The sequence below is a fragment of the Ochotona princeps genome, chromosome 27, assembly GCF_030435755.1.
Source record: "Ochotona princeps isolate mOchPri1 chromosome 27, mOchPri1.hap1, whole genome shotgun sequence".
In the NCBI taxonomy this organism is placed as follows: domain Eukaryota; kingdom Metazoa; phylum Chordata; class Mammalia; order Lagomorpha; family Ochotonidae; genus Ochotona; species Ochotona princeps.
The window spans coordinates 2,083,017-2,110,873 of record NC_080858.1 but is presented as its reverse complement, the minus strand read 5'-3'; the positions used below and the strand labels follow the sequence as shown (position 1 = coordinate 2,110,873).

At 47.1% G+C, this 27,857-nt stretch overlaps 1 protein-coding gene across 2 annotated transcripts; it reads right to left on the bottom strand.

Moving 5' to 3' along the window:
* Positions 1–6,665: 6,665 nt before the first annotated feature.
* TUBA8 (tubulin alpha 8) lies at positions 6,666–27,289 on the bottom strand. 2 transcript variants are annotated; one of them, XM_058656040.1, is made up of 5 exons: positions 27,136–27,289; positions 13,333–13,555; positions 11,757–11,905; positions 9,850–10,530; positions 6,666–6,977 (listed from the first exon to the last, which is right to left on the bottom strand). In XM_058656040.1, the coding sequence occupies exons 1-5, from the start codon at positions 27,136–27,138 to the stop codon at positions 6,684–6,686; spliced, it is 1,350 nt and encodes a 449-aa protein (XP_058512023.1). In that variant the 5' UTR covers positions 27,139–27,289; the 3' UTR covers positions 6,666–6,683. The 2 variants fall into 2 exon arrangements, with proteins under 2 accessions (XP_058512023.1, XP_058512024.1); XM_058656041.1 differs by lacking the exons at positions 13,333–13,555; positions 27,136–27,289 and adding an exon at positions 12,297–12,444.
* Between the last annotated feature and the right edge of the window lie 568 nt (positions 27,290–27,857).

The following is a 27,857-nucleotide window of genomic DNA, read 5'->3' as shown; positions in this document are numbered from 1 at the left end:
GGACATAGAGTTCCTGGCTCCCGGCATCAGCCTGGTCCAGCCCTGCCCTTTGGAAGTTAAACAATGGATGGATGATCTTTGTTTCTGCCTCTCTCACTCTCTCTCTGTAACTCATTCAAATAAATAGATCTTTAAAAAATAAGGGGGAGGGCCTGGTGGCGTGGCCTAGTGGCTAAGGTCCTCGCCTTGAATGTACTGGGATCCCATATGGTCGCTGGTTCTAATCCCGGCAGCTCCACTTCCTCTCTATCTCTCCTCCTCTCTGGATATCTGACTTTGTAATAAAAATAAAATTAATCTTTAAGAAAAAATAAATACATAAACCTTATTAAAAAAATAAGGGGGAGTGGGTCTATAGTCATATCATCAAAAATGTGCTCGATTTCACTTTAAAAAATTGATCAAAAAAGAACAGAATTTAAATCTGTAAGGATGTGTTAAAAATCAAGGCAAAGCAATACATTGGTACTGACTTTACTTAAAAAAAAAAAAAAAAGAAGGCCCTGTGCGATAGCCTAGTGGCTAAAGTCCTTGCCTTACAAGCGTCAGGATCCCATATGGGCGTCTGTTCTAATCCCGGCAGCCCCGCTTCCCATCCAGCTCCCTGCTTGTGGCCTGGGAAAGCAGTGGAGGACGGCCCAAAGCCTTGGGACTCTGCACCCACGGAGGAGACCCAGAAGAAGCTCCTGGCTCCTGGCTCATGGCTTTGGATCAGTTCAGCTCCAGCCATTGTGGCCACTCTGGGAGTGAATCAATGGATGGAAGATCTTCCTCTCTGCCTCTGCTTCTCTCTGTAAATCTGCCTTTCCAAGAAAAATTTAAAAATAAAAAAGATTTCTTTTTATCTGAGATAAAAAGATCTTTCATCTGCTGCTTCACTCCCCAGATGACTGCAACAGCTGGAGCTGAACTGATCCGAAGCCAGAAGCCTGGAGCCAGGAACTTCTCATGGGTCTCCCACATGGATGCAGGGTCCTAAGGACTTGGGTCATCCTCTGCTGTATAACTTTTTTTATTTCCTTTAAGAAAAATTAGGCACTACATTAATGTTTGTTTCCTTATTTCCCCTTCAGTTACGCACAAGGAGCACACTCCAAGGGTTGCATCATTTTTCCTTGTTGCTGCTAATGTGTATGAGTTCTGTTTCTGCACAGGCTTAACAACTCGGTATCTTATCACCTCTTTTTTTTTTTTTCTAATTTGGCTAGAAGGATATAGTGTCTTAGGGTGGATTTGATTTGCATTTCTTTTATTTGTAGTAATATATTTGAATATGTCTTTGAGACTTTTTAAAGAACAGAAATTTTTAAAATTTGATTTTCTTTGAAAAACAGAAAGAGATCTTCCATCTGTTGGTTCACTCCCCAAATGCCTCAACAGTCGAGGTTGGGCCGGGTAGGACCTCAGGACTTGTCTGTGTCTCCTGGGACTCAAGGACTTGGCCACCACCCACTGCCTCCCAGAGCACAAAAAGCAGAAGCAGAACTGGAATTCAGGCACCCAAGCAGCACCTGAATGGCTGTGACAAACGCCTTCCCCTTTCATTAGGACTTAAAGGTACCAGGCACCTGCCGCCCGCCTTCTTCCTGACTGTAGGGGAATGACTCTTGTGTGTCGCGTGGAATTTCTAATATCGAACCAAGGCTGAATTCCTGGACTATATGCCCCTTGGTCGTGCTATGTTCTTTCAAAGTATGAATTCTGCTTGCTCATATTTCTCTAATTATGTTTGCATTGACGTTTACAAGGAAGACCATTTTCTCTACTTTTATTTCCCATTATTACAAGGTGACAGAACCTGTTTAGGGAGCAATGTTCGTTTCATTGACTGCCAAACCTGACAAGCAGTCTTACATGCTAGACTTTAGCCTTGAAGTCCCAGATACATTGTATCTAAGGTAACATAAGGCTCCTTACTGCCTACTCTGAAAATAAGTAACTAAATCAGGACTCATCCTAGTCTTGAGCAGTCTGTCGCATAAGGGGGGAAGAACAGCCTATGCACTACAACATACAATGATAAAATATGAGGGTTTTTAATTAATCTTTACCTTTATTGGAAAGATTTACATAGAGACAGACAGAGAGAATGTTCTTCTATCCGCTGGTTCGCTTCCCAACCAGCCATGATGGCCAGTGCTGCACCCACTCAAAGTCAGGAGCCAGGAGCTTCCTCCAGGTCTCCCACACGGGTACAGGGTCCCAAGGCTTTGGGCCATCCTCCACTGCTTTCCCAGGCCACAAGCAGGGAGCTGGATGGGAAGCGGGGCTGCTGGGATTAGAGCGGGCGCCCATATGGAATCCTGGCACCAGCAAGACGAGGACCTCAGCCACTAGTCTACTGTGCTGGGCCTGCCATGAGATCTTTTGAAAAGCTAATTAGAATCCTGGTTTGTTTGCATTTAAAAAAAAAATAGGCAGTTTCAGCCCATAACAGAGAAGACAGGAGTTTTGATCCCTTCAGTGGGTTTGCATTGTGGTAGGAAAGGCAGTGGGTGTCAAGTCAGAATGATGGGACCTCATTAAACCCCTGCAAGAACCAGCAAATGCACAGAAAAGAAAGGTAGCTCTTTTTCCTCAGCAGGTTCATGAGGGTTTTGTTTTTCAATTTATCTGTTTGGAAAGTCCAAATTACAGAGAGGAGAGGAGAGGAGAGGGGAGGGGAGGGGAGGGGAGGAGAGGGGAGGGGAGGGGAGGGGAGGAGAGGAGAGGAGAGGAGAGGAGAGGAGAGGAGAGGAGAGGAGAGGAGAGGAGAGGAGAGAATGAATAGTGAATCTCATGCTACTTCACTTCTCAAGCAGCCACCGACCAGGGTTAGTCTAACCAACACCAGGAGCCAAGAGCTTCATCCGGGTCTCCCACAAGGGCGAAGGGCTCAAATACTTGGGTCATCCTCCTCTGCTTTCCCAGGCCATTAGCCAGGAGCTGGATGAGATACGAAGCAGCCAGGACACATACTGGCATTCGTGTAGGATATGCCTGTATACCGGGTGTGGCTTCACTTGCTACACCACAATGCAGCCCAGTAGGTCCATTTTTGCAACCTGGGTGGATTTCTCTTACAAGACGGAGCGTGTATCCTTCTCATTGAGAACCCAGGGCTGCGAAGAATGGAGAGGAGATACAGATACATAGTACATAGCCACATTCCCCAACCTTAGGGAGCCGAGAAACGCATGTGACAGATTAAGGTGCAAAAAGAAGACTTCTAGAATGTTAACATGGATTCCTCTAAATCATAAATTAAAATGTAAAAATAATTCTTCTCTCAGTAAGGGAATGTCTAAGGAGCTGGTAGAGACTCAAGAGCCTAAAATGTCTCGTCGTTTAGCCCAGTAAACTAAAGAGACAACCTACCAAAGGTCATTTTCTTTCCAACACAGAGTCCTTTATCCAGTGTTTGTCAAACCCATTTTACAATCTTAAGTTGTTTGTAGCCCATTCTGTGCTGGTAAAAACACACAAGCCTGCCTTGCTAAATGAAGAAAAATCAAAAGCATGCCAGTGGGGCTTGTCAAAAATTAGGGGGAAGGGGCTGTGGCCAAGGCCTTTATACAGGGAAGCGTTAAAAATACATAGAGAATTTACATTCACACGTGATGTTCCCCAGACCTACCCCCCAGTCTAGAGGATGAATTGAATTCTTCCTGATTGGGTCATAAGACACACAGGAAGTCCTTGAGGCTTGTCTGAAACCCATGAGTAGGTCTCACTTCTGCCAGTGGAGAATATGCCTTCTGCCATGGGTGATGAGACTCACTGCTTGTCAAAGCTTCCTCTTCTGTCTAGGTTTCCAGGAACACAGAACGGCAACAGTTACGGAAATGTACATTTAGAGAGGTACTTTCGATGCCTAAGGCCTAGCCCTGGATTATCTCATGAGTGGAGAAGAGCACCAGCATTTGGGCTGATTGCAAACTCATACCGGAACTGCCAACCTCAGTCACATTCACTCCTGCTCTCCTTTGGAAATGGTAGATCTGTTTCTGCCCTGAATGTGGAGAACTAATGAGACAGCTTTTGGAACCCAGCACAAACACCAAGCGAAAAACAGTGTAGACAAATGGAAGATTGTGTGTGTTGTGTGTGTGTGTGTGTGTGTGTGTGTGTGTGTGTGCATGCGCACATATATGTATGCATAAATAAATAAACCAAGGCCAGAAACATCCAAGTGAATGAAATTGGTGAGCCCTGTCAGCTCAGTTCCAACTCTTACTGTTCCCAGCACATGAACTCTCTTAAATCTCCTTTTCTTTATGTACAAAATGGGCAGAATATTCATTTGGAAATAGAGTGATAATAAGATACATGTATATGTAAATTTAAAAATTCATGTCCTCGGGCCCAGCACCTTGGCCTAGCGGCTAAAGTCCTCGCCTGGAACGCCCCGGGATCCCATATGGGCGCTGGTTCTAATCCCAGCAGCTCCACTTCCCATCCAGCTCCCTGCTTGTGGCCTGGGAAAGCAGTCGAGGATGACCCAAATTCTTGGGACCCTGCACCCACATGGGAGACTTGGAAGAGGTTCCGGGTTCCTGGCGTCGGATCGGTGCGCACCGGCCCGTTGCGGCTCACTTGGGGAGTGAATCATCAGGTGGAAGATCTTCCTCTCTGTCTCTCCTCCTCTCTGTATATCTGACTTTGTAATAAAAATAAATCTTAAAAAAAAAAATTCATGTCCTTCCTCAGTTCCACTTGGAAAAATAAGATCGTCACAGTCTCTACAAAGTTGGATGTGTTCTGGCACCATCTCGGTTCTTGGGTCTCACCTTCTGCTCTCATCCCAGCATCTTCCGTAGGCACACTGGGCTCCTTTCTGCTCCTTGGACACCCAGCATCCTTTGATGCCAGGCCTTCTCCGACCACTCACTCCAGCGGGGCATAAACCCAGACCTTTCTCTCATCACTGTTTTCATATCATTTATCACTATGGGACATGATCTCATTCATTTACTTATGGATTTAGAAAGGCATGGAATGTGTTTGAGAGCTGTAACTCCAGCTCTTGTAGCAGTGTCTAGGGAACAGTAGTTCCTCCTTATCTGCGGTTTCAATTACCCCAGAAAGAAGGGAGGACAGAGAACAATAAGAGATGTTGAAAGAGAAACCACAGTTGTAACTTTCCTGACATTTTGTTGCAACTGCTCTATTATTAGTGCTGTCAATTTCCTACTGTGCCAAAAGTACAAGGCTTATCACAATCATATATACACGAAAGAAAAAAATATATACTGTATGTGAAGGTACTCCAAAAAGCTCATTGGAGAATGGAGCTAAAAGATATTCTTTTTGAGATTAAAAAAACAAAAAAAACAAAACAAACAAACAAAAAAAAATAACACCTTGTGATGTTATCTATACAAAGAGTGCTGAGAAAGTTCACGAAAAGTTAGCATTATAAAAGCCTAGGGGCCGGTAATGGTAGCACAGAAGTTTAAGTTACTGCTTGCAACCTTGGAGTCCCACACTGGAGCACCAGCTCAAGTTGTGGCTGCTCCTCTCAGCTTCTGATCCGGCTCTCTGCTGATGCGCCTGGGAAAGCCGCAGAAGATGGTCTAAGTATTCTGGTGTCTGTTAGAGACGGCCACCTAGAGTTCCTGGCTCCTGGTTCAGACTGGCCCAGCCCCAGCGCTGTGGCCATACATGGAGGGAGGTAGCAGAAGGCAAATCTTTTTCCCTTCCTTCTCCTTTCCTTTCTCTTTTACTGTAAAAAAAAAATCTTTCTTTAAAACACCTATGCACACATACATTTCAAACTTTTTGTACCTAAATAACTTATCTTTGAATTCCATTTTCCATTTCATTTTTTTTTAAAGATTTTAGTATTATTATTGGAAAGCCGGATATACAGAGAGGAGGAGAAACAGAGAGGAAGATATTCCGTCCGATGATTCACTCCCCAAGTGAGCCGCAACAGGCCGGTGCGCCGCCGATCCGAAGCTGGGAACCAGGAACCTCTTCCGGGTCTCCCACGCGGGTGCAGGGTCCCAATGCATTGGGCTGTCCTCGACTGCTTTCCCAGGCCACAAGCAGGGAGCTGGATGGGAAGTGGAGCTGCCGGGATTAGAACCGGCGCCCATATGGGATCCTGGGGCTTTCAAGGCGAGGACTTTAGCCGCTAGGCCAAGGTGCCGGGCCCGCATTTTCCATTTCATTTTGAAGTGCCCTCATGTATTGTGTAGTGCTGTGGTTTCAGTTATCTATTGGGGATCCTGAGGGTGATCTAAATGAAACGATGTGTGATACATCAAGATGATGTCAAGGCCACGCAGACCAGTTAACATGAACTTCTGCCCACCTCTGCCTAGAATCTCTCATCTCCCCACTGGACAGACCATTTCTTTCCTTGTGTAGTTTAGCATTCCCCAGCCAGCAGGCCATGGTGTGCAGAGGATTCAGCCCAAACTAGAACTTACACATGGAAGCTGGCTTCACCCTCACCCATGTACAGTAGCCTTCATTTCCCACCTGACACGAAGTTGTTCTCACTTAACAGAGCATCCGACAGAGCTCTCATCCATTTTTTAGCCCAATCCCATCACACGTGGTTACTGTTTTCAACATCTTGCTCCTACGCAGACAAGAGTCAGGCAGGATAGGAGAATGGTACGTTACACTTGAACAGTTCAATGCGGTTTTGCTGGAGCAGCATAAATAGACACAGCCAAGGGGAAGGTGTATATTTAAAATTCCTCCCCTTCATTTTCTTCTTCAAATGAATCAGTCCCCACTTCTTCATAATCCTTCTCCAGGGCAGCCAGGTCTTCCCTGGCCTCGGAAAATTCTCCTTCTTCCATTCCCTCTCCAACATACCAATGCACGAAGGCCCGCTTGGCGTACATTAGGTCGAACTTATGGTCAAGGCGGGCCCAGGCCTCCGCGATGGCCGTGGTGTTACTCAACATGCAGACGGCCCTCTGGACCTTGGCCAGGTCCCCTCCTGGCACCACCGTGGGAGGCTGGTAGTTGATGCCCACCTGAGGACCAGAGAGAGGAAGATACACGTTATCCAAAGAACAATAGCACATCCAGACAAGGCGTGGGAGCATGACATGGGCAGGGTGTGGGACGGAGACTTCAAGACGGAACCTGGACAAAGAGAGTCAAGACGTTGGAAAAGTGGAAGTAAAGTTGAGTGCTAAAGAGAAAGCGAAAGCAAGTGGAGTTTAGCAGAGGAAAGACATTCTGCAAAACCTGAAGATAAAAAGAGAACATAGCTGATGAGAGAGACAAAATGCCTCTCTCAGCAACGGGACGAGGGAGAGCAATGAATGAGACTATTACTAAGCGCGTACTGCCCAATACCTACTGATCTCTACATGGGAAATATATTCCCTTTTAAAGGCAAATTCATTTCTAAACTTGAAGCTATTTGAAAGATGATTCTTTCCCAAATTGGCATCTGAAGTCCCCCCCTCTTAGCTTTTTAGGAAACACATTTAGGAGGTTTCTCTGCCGAGCGTGAAACGTTGTCTGAAATGCCACGGGGATGTCCAGAGAAATAAAGATCTGAGGGTTTGGGGATGCTATTAATGTTAATCACCCCTGTGTCTCCAGTATACAGGGCTTCTCAGGAGCAAAGCAAGCCTTCCAGTCAACAAGGGTTAGCTAAACCAACTCTTGAGCTCTGGTAGCATGCCAGGGTCCTCCAAGCTAACCCTAGCCCAGCTTTCACGTGGGGCTATACTTTGCTAGAAACCTCTCTCCTCCCCATACGTGTATTCTGAACCAAAGCTAACACCAGGCAAACTGTGATATTATTTATAAGACACGGGCAAACCCTGCTTGCGTCTGAAACTACCACTCTTAAGCGGCCACCATGCCTGAGTGGCCGAAGTCTCCGATTCACAGCATTAAAAACGCATGCCTTCTTGCTAGGTGGAGAACGGAAGTGGCAGCAGGCTGTGGGCCAAAGGCTGGTAACCCAGCAAATGAATTCACAATGGGCTGTCACTCCTGCTACATGCAACGGACATCTTGCTGCTGTAAGTATTACTGAGAAAGGGTCAAATGGCCAAAAATGAGAAGGGAAATGGCAATGGACACAGTCTTACTGGATACAGCCCTAACCAGCGTAAACCTGTGGCTGAGACTGACTCTACCCTCTTCTGAGCAGTGATATCCCTTGGCTTAGATCAAGGGGCAACAAATATGTTCAGCAACGTTCATATCCCTGGTGTGTGATTCTCCGAAAAGCAGCTAACGCTGCTAATACTACCTTATTTAGCTTCACTTCTAGACCTAACCCTATTGCTTCTTGGCCTTTTGGCTAAGATCAAGTGTGGACATAACGCTACTGCTTCCGCTTGCAGTGAAGGAGAGAGAACCAGCAGGTATCCCTTTGTGAGTTTCCTGACCCTTCCCACAGCTCTTTTTTTCCTTTATGTGATTTATTCTACTAGCTTGTGCTGCTTGTTTCAACTTGAAAAAGGAGACCACTGCCAAGGCAAGGTGGGTTAGGCCTCTGTCTACGGCACTGGCATCCCATATGGGCACCGGTTTATGTCCAGGCTGCTCCACTTCCCATCCAGCTCCCTGCTAGTGGTCTGGGAAAGCAGCTGAGGATGGCTCCAGTCCTTGGGATCCTGCACCCACGTGGGAGACCCAGAGGAAGCTCCTGGTTCCTGCCTTCAGATCAGCTCAGCCCTGTTTTGCGGCCATTTGGGGACTGAACCAGCAGATGGAAGATCTTGTCTCTCCTTCTCTCAGTGTGACCCTGCCTTTCAAAAAAAAAAAACTAAAGTAAATATTATTTAAAAAATTGAAGAAAGAAAGAATTCCATTTTTGGAAGGCCTTGTTATAAAACCAGGTTAAGTCTAAAGGGAAATAAAAAGGTTATAGCTAAGGGTAGAGCAGGAAGAAGGAATGCTACTCTGTCTTACTCCATGAAAGAGAAAAAAAAAAATCATCATAGCCTGATACTCAAGTAAATCAACCAGAAGGCCAGCACATCAGGCCTTGTCAACTCCCACCAAAGGACAACTAAGACACGCTCATTTCTTCACCCCTAGCAACTGATACCATCACCCCTGGTACCCAGCAGGTGTTCAGAAAGCCTTTGGAAGGCATGACACTTGGGGGTATCAAGTAAATAATGGTAGCTATCTGAACAAAGGCATGGAAACATGGGACATGGCGGTCTAGTAGTTCATTGCAGAGAGACAGACTGCATGGGAACCAACTCAAACGGTGGCTTCTAAAACTCAACATTTCTGGCTGACGGGTCTCAGGGCTCTTTCCCAGCGCTTCGGCATCTTCTCACCAACCCTAAAGTTGGGCACTTTTCAGACTGTAAACATCTGCAATAGGACAGGCCACTGGACTTTCTCACAACCTTACTTGATCGTTACTGTAAATGAAGTCTTATAGGACAAATGTTTAAGTTTTGAAAATAAATTGGGAGAACGTGTCATTTGTTAGAGGAGAAAATTGTACTTCCTCAGCAACTTAATTTGGTCAACTCTAAGGCTAAGATGGCCACACAATGATATTTCAGAAGTATTAAAATATCCATGAAAATCAACCTTGGGCAAACTGAGCTGAAACAGGAACCGCAACAGTACTATAGTTCCGGCCAATACATAAACATTGATTATTCTTCAATTTTAAAAAATCAAAGATGGTTAACCAATTTAAAATAGTATAAAGCCCCTACAACTTCCAAAATGGCTTTGACAATATTTGTGCTTCAACCAAAAGTAGTTTAAATTCATGTGACCTTTAAGCCCCTCTCCCTTTTAACATCACAATGAATGTGATGTCCCCACAGAAGTGTGTCTCAGTCCAAAATCACTTTCTCCCCCATTCTGGGTAATTTTGCTTCACCTCCTTGAGGCATCAGTGCTCACCTTGAAGCCTGTGGGGCACCAGTCCACAAACTGGATGGTCCTCTTCGTCTTGATGGCAGCAATAGCAACGTTCACATCCTTGGGGACCACGTCCCCCCGGTACAGCATGCAGCAGGCCATGTACTTGCCGTGTCTTGGGTCACACTTCACCATCTGGCTGTTGGGCTCAAAGCAGGAGCTGGTGATTTCGGCCACCGACAGTTGTTCATGATAAGCCTTCTCCGCAGAGATGATGGGTGCGTAAGTGACCAGTGGGAAGTGGATGCGGGGGTAGGGCACCAGGTTGGTCTGGAATTCAGTGAGGTCCACATTGAGGGCCCCATCGAAGCGGAGCGAGGCAGTGATGGAGGACACGATCTGGCTGATGAGGCGGTTGAGGTTGGTGTAGGTGGGGCGTTCGATGTCTAGGTTCCTGCGGCAGATGTCATAGATGGCCTCGTTATCCACCATGAACGCACAATCGGAATGTTCCAGGGTGGTGTGGGTGGTCAAGATGGAGTTGTAGGGCTCAACCACTGCAGTCGAGACCTGGGGAGCTGGATAGACAGCAAACTCTAGCTTGGACTTCTTGCCATAATCAAGGGAGAGGCGTTCCATCAGCAGAGAAGTGAAACCAGAGCCAGTACCTCCACCAAAACTGTGGAAGATCAGGAAGCCTTGCAAGCCAGAGCAAGCATCTGTCTGGAAAAACAGGACGGGAGAAGAAACTATGAATCAGGCAAGTCCACTCCGCCAGTGCGGCCTCCCTCAACATTTTTATGTGCATGAAGTCCTAACAGGTTGAAGGAGGAAGGAAATACAGAAGGGGCTATTTGATCTTGGAAAGGACAGCTAAAACATGGAGTGACAACACATATGTACATGCCCCCGAGGACACAAAGGTCGGCTCCACCGGAAGTGAAGCTTCCAGAATCACAGTGGCTAGTGACTTTGTCCTCTGAGAGCCCCAACCTGGCCCACTTTCCCTTTATCGTGTCCTGTTGACCCAGACAGCTGGACCCCCACCTTGGAAGGTGATCCCAGCTATACCAGTTTCAGAAATGAATTTGGAGTCGGGGTTTAATTTGAATTTACAGGCTTAAAATTTCTTATTATCTATTCAAATTCTACAGCCATATTTATGGAGTTCAAAATACAGTTATAGGTACCATTTTTGCTTTTTATATTTTGTGTTCATTTTATCTGAAAGGTAGACAGACAGAAACGTCCCTTGAGATGCCAGCATGCCTCACGGGAGTGTTTGAGTTCGAGTCCCAACTCCACTCCTGATTCTAGCTTCCTGTTCATGTGCATCCTAGGAGAAAGCGAAAGATGCCCCAGGTCCCTGTGTCCCCAGAGTGAAACTGAAATTAAGTGCCAGGCTCCTGGCTTCAGGCTCACAGAGCCCCAGTCGCTGTAAACACTTGAGGAGTGACCCAATGAATGGAAGACTTCTATCTCTCTCTCTCTTTCTCTCTCTCTCTCTTTTTAAGATTTATTTTATTTTTATTGCAATGTCATATATACAGAGAGGAGGAGAGACAGAGAGGAAGATCTTCCATCCGATGATTTACTCCCCAAGTGATCGCAATGGCCGGTGCTGAGCAGATCTGAAGCCCGGAGCCAGGAACTTCTTCCAGGTCTCCCACACGTGGGTGCAGGGTCCCAAGGCTTTGGGCCATCCTCGACTGCTTTCCCAGGCCACAAGCAGGGAGCTGGATGGGAAGTGGAACTGCCGGGATTAGAACTGGTGCCCATATGGGGATTAGAACTGGTGCCCATATAGGATCTCGGTGCGTTCAAGGTGAGGACTTTAGCCACTAGGCCAAGGTGCCAGGCCCTTCTCTCTCTCTCTTTCAGATCAAAACTTTCTCAAGAAGCAAGCCTGTTCACCAAGCCTGGTTCCCCAGTCCTGTGCCATCACTTACCAGCTTCCGTATGCGGTCCAGGACAAGATCGATGTTCTCTTTGCCCACTGTGTAGTGTCCCCTGGCGTAGTTGTTGGCTGCGTCTTCCTTTCCTGTAATGAGCTGCTCCGGATGGAAGAGCTGGCGGTAGGTTCCTGCCCGAACCTCATCTACCAAAAAGAGAAGCAACCCTTAAGTCTTACCATCTTGGTTTCCAGGGAAAAAGACATCTCACCTGACTACCACATGATGTTTTTCTCTTACCCCTGCCTGCAAAACTACAACGAGGTGAACCCAGACAACTCCGTAAGAAACCTCCAAAGAGCTGAGAAAATCCCAGCCCCAGAGGCTGGGATTCAAGCAGATAACAAAAGCCAATTGTTATGCTGGCTGGAACTGTAGAAAGTCTTGATTTTACAAAGACCAACAACCAAAGGTGATGATTTTTGCCCTCTCCTACCCAGACCCCTCTGCTTGAACTCTCTTTCGTTCTTGCTTTCATGCTGCAAAGTCATCCTTTGCTTGCATTAAAATGTTCTATGGACACAGAGAAAGACTGACCTGCCCAGATCCTATGCCTTACCAGGGTTGTACCACCCTTAGCTTCCATCTCAAGGTAGCAATAATACTTGTCAAACACTGGGCGAATTCCACAGTGACTTCTAAACACAGCTACGCTCAGGTCCTTGGGACCCTAGAGAATTTTCCAAGGGAGTTCTCACTTCCAAAGCTCTCTGTAGGGTAGATGCAGGGAAGACGGTGGAATGAGGCCCCACTTCCATTTCCCCGTCAATTCAGCATCACTGAACTCCCCCCACACCTAGGGAAGCTCAATCATTTGTGCAGTGGCCACCTGTGTGAGCCATCCACAGGACCAGGACCTTCAGACCTTCAGACCTTCAGACCTTCAGTCCGCTGCTCCTATAAATCAATGATGAGGCATCACAGGCCTTTGCCCAAACATTTCTGGGGAATTCGTCCATCCGTTGCTAGTGGACCCAGCCTTGAAGCTGAGAAAATGCTGACGTCTCAGACACTGCCCTAGAGGGCTTGAGGAAGAAAGGGACTGAGCAGCAAGACAAAACAAGTAAGAATTCCCCCGTCTTTCCTAAATCTACGTGAGGCTCATTCAGAACTGTAGCAATCCCTGGCTCTGGAAGAACGCACCTGGTGTTATACAATTCAGTACATAAATAAAATACATAAGATACAGCAAAGGTAATACCAGACCTGTGAGGACAGCCTGCCATTATTATAGACTCAGACACCTATACCTTCAGAAACTATCTAGGGACTTCTCAAAATTTCTCAAATTGTTTGAACTGTTTTTCTTAGGTATTTACTCACAGTCTCTAGCTCAGTCTTCAGTGGTTTTGTTGAAGCAGTTTTGTTCTGCAAAGGTTAGCACCTCCCTTGGTCTCTATTATAAGATCTCCCAAAACACTGGAGACCCCAAGGAGCTGGCAGCCATCACGCTGCTGTTGGGTTCTTGTTGAGCCACCTCTTGTCTCAGTTGAAGATGTTGCCTCCTAAGCCTTTGCGGGCCAAGGTCCCCAGTCTCAGGTTGTTTTCTCTGGAGATCTCACCCCATACTTACCTACCACAGTTGGCTCCAGATCTACCAAGACAGCCCGGGGCACGTGCTTCCCATTGCCGGTCTCACTGAAGAAGGTGGTGAACGAGTCATCATTGTTGATCTTGCTGGCTTGAGCGCCAAAGGTGCCGTCTGCCTGGATGCCGTGTTCCAGGCAGAAGAGCTCCCAGCAGGCATTTCCAATCTGAACTCCTGCCTGGCCCACGTGGACTGATATGCACTCCCTCTGTGGAGAGAGAACAGCAGCAAGGTCAGAGAAGCCTAGGGCCCTGACCAATGGACCAAGGGAGCGTATCTGAAAACTCGACATTCAGCTTGCCAGAACGTTCATTCTTCTAGCCAAACCATTCCATAATGGGGTGCCATCTGCAGTGTGGGCTGCCTGGGCACCACCGCTGTCAGATCAAAACTTGGTTTCACAGAAAATACAGTTGTTTTTATGCTCTTACGGTTGTTTTCCTATGTTAATCCTTTTTACAGAGTTCCAGCACTGTGAGATGGCAGGTAAAGCCACCACCTATGACACTGGCATCCCGTATGGGCACGAATGCATGCCCTAGTAGCGCTACTTGCCATCTAGCTCCCTAACGGCCTGGGCAAAGCAACAGATGATGGTCCAAGTGTGTGAGCCCCTGCCATCCATGGAGGAGGAGATCTGGATGAAGCTCCTGGCCCTTGCTTTTGGCCTGGCTTGGCACTAGCTACTGCCACTATCTGGGCATGAACCAACGGATGGAAGATAATGTTGTTGCTCTATAATACTGCCTTCCAGATAAATAAACAGGTCTCAAAAAAAAAAGAGGGCAGATGATAAGCTACCACGTGTAGCAGCAGCAGCATTGACATTCATTCCTAAGCCCTGATTTTGTAAGACATGGTGAATATGTACACGAACACACGTGTGTGCATGCACACACACACGGAGTATCATACAGAAAACGAACACCTGTGAGAACAATGTGCTTTGGAAGCAGGCTCCATGGGTGTCATTGGTGTTACAGTTACAAAGTAGACATAAAAAAGCATTAACACACAAAAGAAACGATTGCTGGCGGGGTAGGGGTGTTAGGATCAGTCTCTCCTTCAATGCTAAATAACCGTAAGATCTAACCTGCACCCTGGCTTGCGTCGGCCGAGGTGTTCAATACAGCTACACTTCAGCGTGTCCTCATCCCTGTGAAGCCACAATGACCTGACTGATCCTGGTACTGAGAGTTTAAGATGTGGAGAAGGATGTTCGTGTGTGTGTGTGTGTGTGAGAGAGAGAGAGAGAGAGAGAATAGAAACCCACGATGTTTTGCTGGAAGATGGACTCACATTCCGCCTGTGGCAAGAACTGACCCATATAAGGCATCTTATACCTAGGACACCTGCCAGAGCCCAGGAGGGAAACATGTGCTGGTCTGTGAGTTTCTATTCTTATCCATGACCTGGCAGCATTTTCCAGCTCCAGGTAACACAAGCCAGCATCAGAGCCTCCAGAGAACATGGCTGGGGGTGGAGACAGGCAAAGGGCACGCCAAAGGATGGGGCTTGTGGGAACTTGGCGGATCCTCCAGGCACGGGGAGCAGAACAGCTGTGCTGAGCAACATCTCCAAGAGGATTACTCTACGCTTGTCTCTGTGCGGAAACTGAATGATACACAGCCCTTACCTTTGGGGCCAGAGATGCCCATACGTCACACAGCCACGCATCCTAAGTGTCCAGGGAAAACATCACTCACAGATCTTGCCTTCTCAATTTACTTGCTATAATGTTTGACCTTGGCTAAGTTACTTAGTCTTCTCATTTGAAAAGAATCTGAGCCAGACTGCTGCTGTTGTCTTGATGTTTTCATCATGACATCACCTTGTTGGGCTTTTGTCCCCATTTGAAAGAATGACATGTAAGAACTTGGGGGTGTCAGGTCTAAAATCTTGCTCCTTTGTTGGGGGGTCTCCAGCTCTCCCTTCACCAGAGGATTCAATTCACGCCCAATAACAGCAGCGCTCTACATCCTGAAACCACCTCACAGCTAGCACACACATCATCAAGCTAGACCACATCCTCCCATTTAACAAGCAAATGTGGTTTCCCAGGGAAGTGTCTAAACTCAGGGCACATTAGAGAGACTTGAAAAACAGTCTGATCAGAACCGGCACAATGGTTGAACTAGCTAATCCTCCACCTATAAGTGTTGGCAGCTCCACTTCCCATCCAGCTCCCTGCTTGTGGCCTGGGAAAGTAGTAGAGGATGACTCAAGTCCTTGGGACCCTGCATCCTTGTGAGAGACCCAGAAGAAACTTCTGCTTCCTGGCTTTGGATAGGCTTTCAAATAAATAAATATTTTTTTTAAAAAAAAGGAAATTTCTCTAATTATCAGGGCTCTTTAGGTAGAACATATGAGATTTCCTCTGAGATTTTTTTTTAATTTATTATTTTTATTTTTAACATATAAAATGAATGGATTTCCCATTTTTCACAGTACAGGTTTAGAAGCATAGGGTTTCCTCCGGGGACTTCTTCCAGGTCTCCTACATGAGTACAGAGGCTCAGTCATTTGGTTCCTTCTCTGCTGCTTTCCCAGGCACTTCAGTATGGAGCTGGATGGCAAATGGAGCAGCCAGAACATGAAGTGTTGCCCATATGGGATGCCAACATGGCAGGCAACAACTTAACCTGACAAGCCACTGATTCTTATTCTTATTCTGTTTCTCCAGATGTTTCTTATTCTTAAAGAAGAATGTCTTTTAAGACATATCTGTTCACCAATATAGATGGGATGATAGGTTATCAAATACAGTTTCTAACCACATCGGTGATTTGAAACACAGCTGCCAACCCCAACAAGCGAAACGTTAATGGAGGACCAAAACATAGAGCCTTGAAAGACTCACAGTTGACTTGTAACACAGTGACAAGATGACTGGTGACAAGAGTCACCAGCCTAAGTCTAGTCGATCTTAAGCAGCACTAACAGAGACCCAAGCAGACATTAAGGGCAATGGGAGATACAGAGCGCCACCCAGCAGGAAGCGGGTGGATTCTCCCACCAAGGCTGGAGAACCGGCCCAATCCCAGACCCAGACATTTGGAGACTGAATCCGCAGAAGGGATCTCTGCCCATCTCTCAATTAAAAATAAAATCAACCTTAATTTATGGAACTCTTCAGATTGAGCTTTCTCTGCACAAAAACGCACAAGGCTCAGAGGGACAAGTAAAGTCACCCGAGGAAACAAAACCAATTCAGAAGGTAGAACATTCTATCGGGAAACTAGAGACGGCTCCGTATGAAAAGAAACCCAAGAAATGTAACAACCGTGCGGATTCTGTGAACTTCGAATTCGGCCCTCAACGGGTCAAAATATTTGTGGGACAAATAGAGAAAATGATCAATTTCGTCAAACACAGTAACGAAAATGTGGGTGAGAATGAAAATATCCTTATGTTTTACAGTTGCAGCTGAAGCTTGTAGCAGGGAAATGCCATGGTATATAGATTTTAAAATACTTTAACAAGGACAGCATGTGAAGTAAATATGGGAAAATAATTCTTAGTGTATCTAAATTATATATATGGCATTATATATTTTACAATGGCATTATACATAATATATACTTTCTATATTATACACATTCCACATAATATAGAATATATCTAAAATATCTAAAATATATTACAAAATAAATAAAAACATTATATAATACATATAATACTATATGATACATATAATGTATTATGATGACATATTATATAATAATGGCATTATATAACATATGTTATATATTAGAACACAAAATGCTATTGTTATATTATACATTAGATATATAATATATATTCTGTATGTTATATATGGCATTATACTCTTAGTGGTATAATAGTACCTTACAGGAAAGAGAAATATATATGTATATACACATACTTATACACACACACACACAAACACATATATAATTTAAAAAGGAAGCAGGAAGAGTAGGAGTGAGGGTGTGAATTTTTGTTGCATTTCATTGCTCATTGGTGAGGGCAAACAAAGACTTTAAGGTTTGTTGAACAGAACTTAAGACAGCATTTGGGGCCCGGCACCTTGGCCTAGCGGCTAAAGTCCTCGCCTTGAAAGCCCCGGGATCCCATATGGGCGCCGGTTCTAATCCCGGCAGCTCCACTTCCCATCCAGCTCCCTGCTTGTGACCTGGGAAAGCAGTCGAGGACGGCCCAAGGCCTTGGGACCCTGCACCCACATGGGAGACCCGGAAGAGGTTCCTGGTCCCGGCATCAGATCGGCGCGTACCAGCCCGTTGCGGCTCACTTGGGGAGTGAAACATCGGATGGAAGATCTTCCTCTCTGTCTCTCCTCCTCTCTGTATATCCGGCTTTCCAATAAAAATAAAATCTTTAAAAAAAGAAAAAAAGAAGACAGCATTTGGCACACCAACATGCCCCAGTGGCCGAGTTCAAGTTCCAGCTCTGCTTCTGAGAGGAAATCAAGATGATTTAAGTGGCAAGGTGTCTGCCACCCACATGGCAGACCTAGACTGAGTTCCTGGCTCAGCCAACGGGGGCATCTGAGGCATGCAAGAGAAAACAGGAGGTGTCTCTCCTTAAGGTTTCTCTCTCATCCCACCCCACAAAATAATTTTAGATAACTATCTAAAAGATAAAATAGGAAGTGGGCATTTGGTATAGCAGTTATCCCCCCTGCTGAAAACACCTGTATCCCTATAATGTTAAGCTTGGGTTCAGGTCCCAGCTCAGCTCCTGACTCCAGCTTCCTGCAAATGTACATCCAAGAGGGAGCAGATAAAGTTCAAAGAGCTGGGTTTCTGCTCGACTGTATTGCTGGAGGTCCTGAATGAGTGTCAGGCTTCTGACTGACACCTGAAGCTTGGGCAGCATCAGCACTCCACCAGGCCTCTTTCACTGCTCCGGCTCAGGCACTGAACTAACCTCCACCAGCCCCTCTGCTTGATCACCAGCCCCCATCTCTCTGCCTACAAGCAGCACAGACCAGACCCAAAGCTGATGCTACTGGGGGGTCAGGTTCAATGCCCAAGAAAGCCCAGCCATCTGTCGTAAGGAGGGACGTGATACTAGAGAGCTACACTGGACAACCTGATAAGATTCCTTGTCCATTATTGTGCAGATGGAAAAGTTGAGGTTCAGAGAAGAAAGGGGACAGATTCAAGAGTTCACAGCTGTGCAGACCACACGACACAAGGCTTCTCTGACTCCAACTCAGGTCAGCCACCACCTGCTGCCTCACGTGCGCTCTGAACACTCGGGCACAGGAGTCTAGCTACAGCGACATCAGCAGAGGCCTGACAGTGGATACCAGTATCGGTCAGGTGTTTGCTCCAAACTCGTATTTCAGATTCCTTCGCTCAGCTGATCAGAGCTCGTTTCATCTCTCACTCACTCTCTCTTAACTTCTCCTTAGAATCAGGGCCTCTACAGCTCAGGGTTCTGTTTTGCTGGGTCCCTAGAAGCTGACAGGGTTTCCCCACTGTGGCATTGGAGCCCCTCTGCTCAACAGTCTGGAAAGTCAAAATAAGGGAGAGGCAGAGGCCTAGAAGTGGCTTTCCACAGGAAAGGATGACACCACCTTTACACAGACCTAGTGCTGAAATGACTTCCAAAATTATCTACTCCCTTCCTTCTTAGGACAAAAATTTATTTTTGTAGAATTACGTGCAAGAAGGCACGGAAACCTAGGCTAACTCCTAAGCATCCTTTGGGTTTCAAGTGCAATGTTACTTCCTCCAGGAAATCCAGAAAGCAACCACCTGGCACAGGGCCCCAGCAGCGTGCTGTCACAGTTCCTTCCATCTTGTGCCATTGCAGAGAGCTCCTACAGCCACCTCAAGGGCCCCTACACCATCGCAGCACGTCTACACTCTTCAGGGTCGCTGTGAATATTCCTCCTCCAGCAAGCTGAGTGTCTTTCTTATAAACATCTCATGCACTACCACTCTTCCTGTTAAATGGGTTGTAAGCCCCTTCCAGCAAGTTTTTCGTTCAGATCAATTCGACATTTATTGAGTATGCTACATTCAAGCACTGTCCACAGAACCGGATCCAGTGAGTAAAATAAAGGATCCTTGTCACCCACCGGTTTACAATTCAATTTGAATTATTGTGCTTGGTACACAGCTCTTTCTTTGGAGTCACCTGTGCCACTCCCTCCAGTGAATTCCAGGTCTGAGATCTTATGTTGGACTTTTGCCATAGTCTCTGTAGTCCCAACTCCTGGCTCACCACTCTCCACCTCCTGCGATACACCTTGCTGAGGCTGCACCGTTGTCTCTACAACCTTTCTCCCACTTCCTGTCAGAGTAGTTCCCAGGATTGAGGAGACACCTATGTACAGGTTGTTGGTGGTGTTGATCTTCCCAGAATCTGTTGGCCATTAGGTCTGAGGGCCATGCGAATCTATTTTGACCTGTACAATGCCAAAGTAGGTGTTATTTTTCCCTGTGGGACCAGTACAATGCACTGAGCTCAGTGAGTTCACTCCCAGCTCAGTGCATGTGCAGCTCACTATAGACTCTGCAGTCTTTTATTATTATTATTAATTACATTGCATTATGTGAACACTGTTTCATAGGCTCTGGGATTCCCCCAACCCCTCCCCGTACCCTCCCCCCATGGTGGATTCCTCTACCTTGGTGCAGTATTACAGTTCAAATTCAGTCAAGAGTCTTTCTTTGCAAGCATAGAGTCTAGCATCTTATTGTCCAGATAAATTCAATGGTTTCTTGGGGAGACCATCTCTGGTCTGAAGGCAGAGCTGGCAGAATATCATCCCGATCGACTAAAATCCACAACATAACATCAACAACAATTTACAACATTATGGAATTCATGGACATGGTATTGAATAACAAATATGTTTAAAAAATGCAAGTTCTTAACCACATCCTGTGACTACTTCATTGACATTTCAATTTTAGTTTATACACAGAACTGGCTGCTACACACCTTAAAATGACTATAGAATACTACTCAGCTGTCTCGTGTCTATTTTCATTTTAGTATTTAGCAGTTTATAGAGTTGAAGCATACTTTTGCTGAACTTGGCAGATTTTAGGATAGTCTACACTGGCTTATAACTCTAACCAGGACTGATGACTCTGCAGTCTTAAAGCCTAAGCCACACCATACAAAATGGTACCTGATGTGCCAATACTACAGTTCTTGATCTGCTGGCTGTCAGGTCTGAGGGCTACCAGAACCTGTCTTGGGTGGAACCTGTAGGATGCCACATGGTTGCAGTTTACTGAGCCTGAAATGAGTTCGCTTCCAGCTCAGTGCATGTACAGTCCTGTCCCATAGACTTTGCCTCCCTACACAAAACGGCACCCAATACAGCTCTAGGGGATGGAGACTGGGCTGTTAAATACACCCTGTTCCCACACTGCCTGTATGGGATCTATTGCTCTGTCTCTTCTCCTGTTCAAATCAAACAGACCAGCAGGATGGGCAATTCTTTGTCTAGGTTCACCTCCTGAGCTCCTGGTGAACGTCCCCTTCTGGCTGCCAGTACAATTCAGATCGCTGCTCACTGAATATTGCTGGGGTATTGGTCACTGCAATGCCACACCGTCATGTCCGCTGCTTCCCTGTGTCTGTCAGTCTTCAAGTGCCCTCTGCTATCATTCTGTCCTCTCCATTTCCTGGGATGTGCCTGCTCTACTTCACACAGGCTAAGGTTTCTCCATCTGTTTAAATGTGTCTTTACCCTACTCCACCATCTTAACCAGAAGTACAAAGACCAAGAGCAAAAGAAGAGATAAAGACACAATGGATATTTCTGAAGACGCCCCTGCAAAGGAGAGTCTTTGCTAACCTCAGAGTTAACTGAGGAAGACATCGAGAAAACGGGAGATACAGAATTCAAAACACTTGTTATAAAGCTTCTTATCAACAAGGAGAAGCACATAATATAGGAGTTCAGGGAAGTCAAGGAATACGTCACACAGGAAATGAATCAAATGAACGCTGATCTATCAGAAATTAAGAATACAGTTGATCACAATAAAAGTACAGTGGAGAGTCTCCAACATATAATTAGGGAAGCAGTAGAAAGAATCTCAGAATTGGGAGAAATTTCCTCTCACCAGAAGGAAGCAAACAAAAAGCTGGAAGCAAAGCTGGGTCAAGCTAAACAGAAGTATTCAAGAATTGTAATACACTATTAACAGATCAAATATAATAGTTATGGGAGTCCCAAAAGGTGCTAAAGAGAAGCTGGGTTTACAAATGTATTTAATGAAATCATAAGGAAAAATTGCCCTGATCTAGAGAAACAACATCCAGGAGGGGCACAGAACCCCCGACAGGGTTGACCAAAAGCAATCTTCACCACTACACGTGATAATCAAGCTCTCTTCAATCGAACATAAGGAAAAGTGTACATGAGGACCCCCCATGGTAGCCTAGCAGCTAAAGTCCTTGCCTTGCTCCTGCTGGGATCCCATCCGGGCAGCCCCGCCTCCCATCCAGCTCCCTGCTTGACTGGGAAAGCAGTCCAGGACGGCCCCTTGTTTCAATCATGCTCTATTCACATTAATATTAGTCATTTCCTTTTGCTTTACTCAGAGGGCTAAGATCAGTTCATGACTATCCTGAGTACAGTGTTTTAAAGTTTTAAAAATCATTTTCTAAGCATCCTTAACAGTAAACCTGGGATATTATCTATTAATGGAATGGGCCCAGGCCAGTAGGATAAGCCGCATGAGCAGCATACACTCCCCTGGGCATCCGTGTGCTCAGACACCACCCAGTCATTGGCAGGAAGCGTATTATTACACTGAATTATTTCTGGTTGTCAGGCTAGAATAATAAATCACATGTATTTTAGGACCTGGGTCAGGGAGAGCAAGCAGAACACAGATTCAGAATTTGAGAGCGATAATTAAAGCAAGAACAAATGTGATTCATCAAAGATTAAATTGTCGCAGCTCCGAAGTCCTCAAAGAGAACAAGCGTATTTGGAATAGCTCAGAACAAAGAACAGACGGCAAGCCAGAAGCAGCAGCAAGGGCAAAGAGATGACCTAAATTAACACGAGCGAGTGCAGGCAGCTCGGGAGAGAGACTCAAGTGGTGCTGCAGTTAAGGCAGCAATCCAGCCGACACAAGACCAGCAGCAGGAACCACAGGAGCTTGGTAACTTCAGCCTAAGAGACCCTGTGATGTCAAAAGTTCCTGGTGGGCAGCGGTGGCCGGGGTGGGGTTGGGGGTAGCCCGGCAGTTTAATCTGCTACCTGAGACATCAGGGTGCTATTATTTGATCACAACTCTGAGTCCCCGTGGCTTTGCTCCCAATTCATTTCCCTGTTAATGCAACTGGGAAAGTAATGGGGAATGGCCAAGTATTTGGGCCTCTGCCACCCACATGGGAGATCCAGACAGATTTCCAGGTTCCTGACCTGCGCCAGGGCTTGCTGCCATTTGGGGAGTGGGCTGGCATTGGAAAATCTCTTTCTCTCTCTGACTCTCCCTGCAGTAAATAAAACAAGGGTCCAGCATGGTAGCCGTGGCTAGGGTCCTTGCCTTGCACATGCCGAAATCGTGTGTGGGCACCGGTTCACGTCCTGGCTACCCCGACTTCCCATCCAGCTCCCTCCCTGTGGCCTGGGAAAGCAGTCAAGGAGACGACCCAAAGCCTTGGGACCCTGCACCCATTTGGGAGACCCAGGAGAGGCTCCTGGCTCCTGGCCTCAGATGGGGCAGCTCCAACCGTTGTGGCCACTTGGGGAGTGAATCAATGGATGGAAGATCTTCCTCTCTGTCTTTGCTCCTCTCTGTATATCTGACTTTCCAATAACAATAAATCTTAAGGAATAAAATAAAATACAGATATATTTTTTTAAAAAGTTCCTTGCTTGAATTTTAGCTAATACTGTTGGCAAATGCAAAAAAAAAAAAAAAAAAAATGGAGAAAAAGTGACACATTCAGTGCCCACTCCCTTCTCCCATTCACTCCTACAGCTTAAGGTCTGGGAGAAATTCCAGCGGGAAGACAGGAGAAATACTAACCGCACAGGTCACAGCCAAGGCCATCCCAGTGGAAAACCAGTCATTGATCCTTGATCTGCTTTCTCTGCCCTGGAAGAACATCCTCCCACCCACCCCTAGTCGTCCTTCTTCGCTTCTCAAAAAATTCGTTTTCTCTTTCATCTTCTCTGCTAGGTGACTCAGGAGTCCCCTCGCGAAGGGTAACAGCGACGGACGAACACCCCTAACTGCAGGCCCACAGCGCTGCAGGGGCCAGAGGTTCCCATTCAAACTCACCAGCTCCCTCTCACCCAGCAGGTGTGCCCTCTGCCATGGCTCTGCTCATCAGGGAACTCTTGCTGACCAAAGCTCCCCTGCCAAGGGCCATTGTGACGTGGAGGGGGAATGGAGCAGTGACCTGCAGCCCCTTGAAAACAGACCCTCAAAGCAGATTGCCAAGAGACTACGAACGTTCCTCTCGCCTCTGGAACACACTGCCTTCATGCACACGCCTGTGTGTTGGAAGGGTGACCGATTTCCATGCCCATCTGAACGAGAGCTACCCAATCCAAAAGGAATGGAGTTAAGGAGGCTGTGTTTCAATGGTCCCACCTCTCCCAAAAGCTCCAGATATGTTCTCTGTGCCCTGATATCCCTGGCATGGGCTGTGCATGGGCACTTGGCCAGTGCTCTCCATGTCACTGTCCCAAAGAAACGCGGCATTTGTACCCAGCAGAGTTGTTCACCAGGACACTGGGAGCAGAGGAGAATGCTGTTACCACATCAGCCTGCTGACCAAGTACAGTCCTGCTGAACGGAGGCTTTCTGGGTGGGTGCCATGGCACAGCAGTCTAAACCAACAACTGCGCCGGCATATGGGCACCAGTTCATGTCCCAGCTGCTCCACTTCTTTTTTTTTTAAAAAAGATTTATTTATTTTATCACAAAGTCAGATATACAGAGGGGAGAAGAGACAGAGAGGAAGATCTTCCATCCGATGATTCACTCCCCAAGTGAGCTGCAACGGCCGGTGCTGTGCCGATCTGAAGCCGGGAGCCAGGAGCCTCTTCTGGGTCTCCCACACAGGTGCAGGATCCCAAAGCATTGGGCCGTCCTCCACTGCTTTCCCAGGCCACAAGCAGGGAGCTGGGGATGGGAAGTGGAGCTGCTGGGATAAGAACCAGCGCTCATATGGGATCCTGGGGCGTTCAAGGCGAGGCTTTTTAGCCGCTGGCCATGCCACCGGGCCCCAGCTGCTCCACTTCTAATCTGAAGAAACCCTTGCCTCCTGGATTCAGACAGGCCCAGCTCCCACTGTTGCAGCTATTTAAACAGTGAACCAGTAGACAGTCTCTCTCTCTCTCTCTCTCTCTCTCTCTCTCTCTCTCTCTCTCTCTCTGTATAATTCTTCCATTACAGTAAATAAACAAATGTTAAAACGAAAAAGCTTTGGCAGGGCGGAGGTCCTAAGTTCAAGTTCTGACTCAACTTTTCACCAGCTCTGACTTTAGGCTCCAGGACTCCAGCACTGAAATGCTCACGTCTATTGGCGGAATGGTGTTGTGGATCACCGCAAAGAAGGGGCAATTCACGCATCTGCCTTGTAACCAGAGGAATGCATTTCAAAACATGCATTAGGATTAGTTGGCTATTTCTTACCCAGGACCTGCAGAAATGGCAGATAGAATTCTGCTTAACACCGGCAAAGCCTCCCCCCACCCCGCCCCTGTGGGGAAGGGGTGTGTGACGGCCAGCTGTCTGAAATGCAACCAGCAGCTGGAGAAGGTCAGGTCATTTCTCGGGATTGGATTCCTAAGCCCAAGGTCTATAGATGTATCACTCTAGGCTTTGAGGAGTGCATCCAGTATTTAAAAAAAAAAAGATAAAAAGAAAAAAAGAGGTTCTGTTAGTGGTAAATACCCACCCTAAAAATTAAAAATAAATAAAATTTTAAAAAGTGTGCCCTTCAAAGCAGTGCTGGGTACCTAAGTACATTTTTAAGTAGAACTTACTACACACAATTCGGTGCTTCATAATAAATAAGACATTTCCTTTCCAAAATACTCAAGCATGAATTTCAAAATGCTTGGGCACCCTTCTAAATTCTCAAGTATATTTCAGATAAGATTTCTTTCAATGCTTGATTTACTGAATGTTTTCCAAATCTCAGCTGCTGAATATATGTTGAAATTTGTCCAAGGAGATGGGTTATGACTCTTGGCTCCCCTACTGTGAGCTTCCTGAAGGTTCCATCTCAAGTGTCACTACATCATACATACAAGGGAAGGCGCTTTGAAAAATGTTCACAGACTAGATACAGACTAGATACACTAAATATTATGCATCAGTTCCAGAATATGTAGCCTGGGTTCCACATCAAATGAACGTAGACAAGAATAGATGAAATGCAACTGGCCAGAACTCGGTAACTGTTGAAACTGGAGTGTTGAATTGGATTTATGACACTCTCAAATACGCCTGAAATTCTTTATAAGAAGAGGTTTTATTAAAAAAACAAAATCTATGTGGAGCCTTGGTAAGTTGAAAAATAACCCAGCCCCGCCCCCCGTTACGCACGTGTAGTAGATAATGCAAAGCGGTCCAGAGAGGTTCCATGACTTCTTGCAGTCACGCAGGAGCTGCAGAACCAAGAGCTGAAACTCTGAACCCACAGCTCTGCCCTCCTTCTGGGGTCCCGCCGGGAGCATCAGGCAGAAGTGGGTCCTCCGGCCACTCTGCCGGGTGTGCTCTGGAAGGGTGCTGGGCACCCTAGAGCTAGAAGCAGAGCTAGGCTGAGCCCACCCTCTCTCCACTAAAACAAACAAACAAACAAACAAACCAGCAGGAGTGGGGGGAGAAGAGGGCTTCTACCTGCCTGGTCCCTCAGGGACAACAGGAGCCAGGGGTGGGGGAGAACCCGAACTAGACTGCTGAGCCGTTCTGCCCCCACCCTCCACCAACCTTTCTACCTCCCCTCTCTACCGCTAAAACATCACGGTTCTGAAAGATACCAGAGTTTCCAAGTCTTGGGGAGAAGCGAGGGTGGAGGAAGGGAGGTGTCTGGAAGGCAATTTTAGTTCCCTTCCCCCCGGGGGCAGCTAGGGGCTGGAGGGGGAGACACTGGGATTGCAGAGTGAGGAGCGGGAGGGACTTGGGGGAGATGTTCCTCTCCAGCAAATAAAATCTGCTCCAAGAATGGAGATGGGGGAGGATACGCCTCCTGGAGCCCCATGAGCCAGAAAAGGAAACACAAGGTGAAGGGAGAGGTTCCCCAGCCTCCCGAAGGTCAAGGTGAGAAGTTGGCACAGGTTCCAGGTACCAGGGAAGCTAGTAGCAGCTCTAGAGTTGTAGGGGACCCCACACAACTCAGGGCGATGGGTGGGGGAAGACTGTGATGCCCTGAGCCCTTGGTCTTATTTGGGACCCTTCCCGTATCCACTCTCCAGCCCAGACCTCTTATCCAGAACGTTTAACTCATTCTTCCGACTTGGGGCCCGCAAGCTGCTAAGTGAGGATCACTCAGCAACTCATTGGTCTCCTGCTCTCACCTGTACAATTCTCCCGGCAGGGTCTACTTTCCCTGAACCATAAAAAGCACAGGTGTCCTCCACCGGCTGGCGCGGACCCTGGTCATAAAGAAGCTTCCCACAGGAAGCTCCCAGCTCTGCAAATCCAAAACGTAGAATCCACCTGCCGCCCCCGCCCCACTTCTCCCTGTCTAGGCTGGTACCCCGAGCACCCCCTGCCCACACACACACACACACTCCCCGCCCCAGGACTCCGGACCCGGACCCTAAGCACCGGCGCCCGCCCGGGTTAAGCTCACCATAGCGGCCGCTCGCCTCCCCGCTGGGCTTGCCCGCCCCGACTGTTCCAGATCCCGCCGCCTCCGCTGTTCTGGCACTAGGCGGGAGGGGGGCTGGGGACGCTCACGCTGGGCCAGCAGTTGCCCTGCAGCATCACAGTGCTCCCGGAGGGGAGGGACCTGGCAGGTCACAATGCCTGCTCCCTGCCCACCAGCGGCTCAAATCTCTTGCCAGCCGCCACCCCGCCCGGCTGCTAGACAGTTTATTCCCAAAGCGGGCAGGTTACCGACCGGTTCTCCACACCACCCCACCGCCCCAGAGAATCCAGGCAGTATAATTCTGACTGCTCCAGAATATGAAAAGCCATTTCTCCCCAAACTAGCCCAGGCAGGAGAGGCACCTGTGGACTGGTCAACTCTAATCCCAAAGAGGACAGGTGTGGCTCAAATGGTGGGACCTGCAGGTTCCAGTCTCAGCTCTGTGTCTGAGCCAGTGGTGGCGCTCTGCCCAAGAAGCCTGCTTCCACTTCCAACAAAGCCTAGGTGGCCACTGGAGAGTTTAATGAGAGGACACCCATAAAGTCCCTGGTGTGCAGCAGGTGCTCAATACTGTTTCTACACTAACCTCACCACTCCATCATTTTCCAGTCTCTCCCATTTAGAAATTCTACTTGACCCCTTTTGTTACTGTTAAGCCCAAATGCACTCATGCCACCCCTCCTATATATTCCAGGACTGATACT

What these genes read in the sequence shown, in the direction of transcription:
- TUBA8 (XM_058656040.1), bottom strand. An exon ending in TGGACCGCATACGGAAGCTG is followed by an intron (nt 10,531 to 11,756) that starts GTAAGTGATGGC and finishes CTGTTTTTCCAG; the next exon opens with ACAGATGCTTGCTCTGGCTT. An exon ending in GGTGCCCCACAGGCTTCAAG is followed by an intron (nt 6,978 to 9,849) that starts GTGAGCACTGAT and finishes TCTGGTCCTCAG; the next exon opens with GTGGGCATCAACTACCAGCC.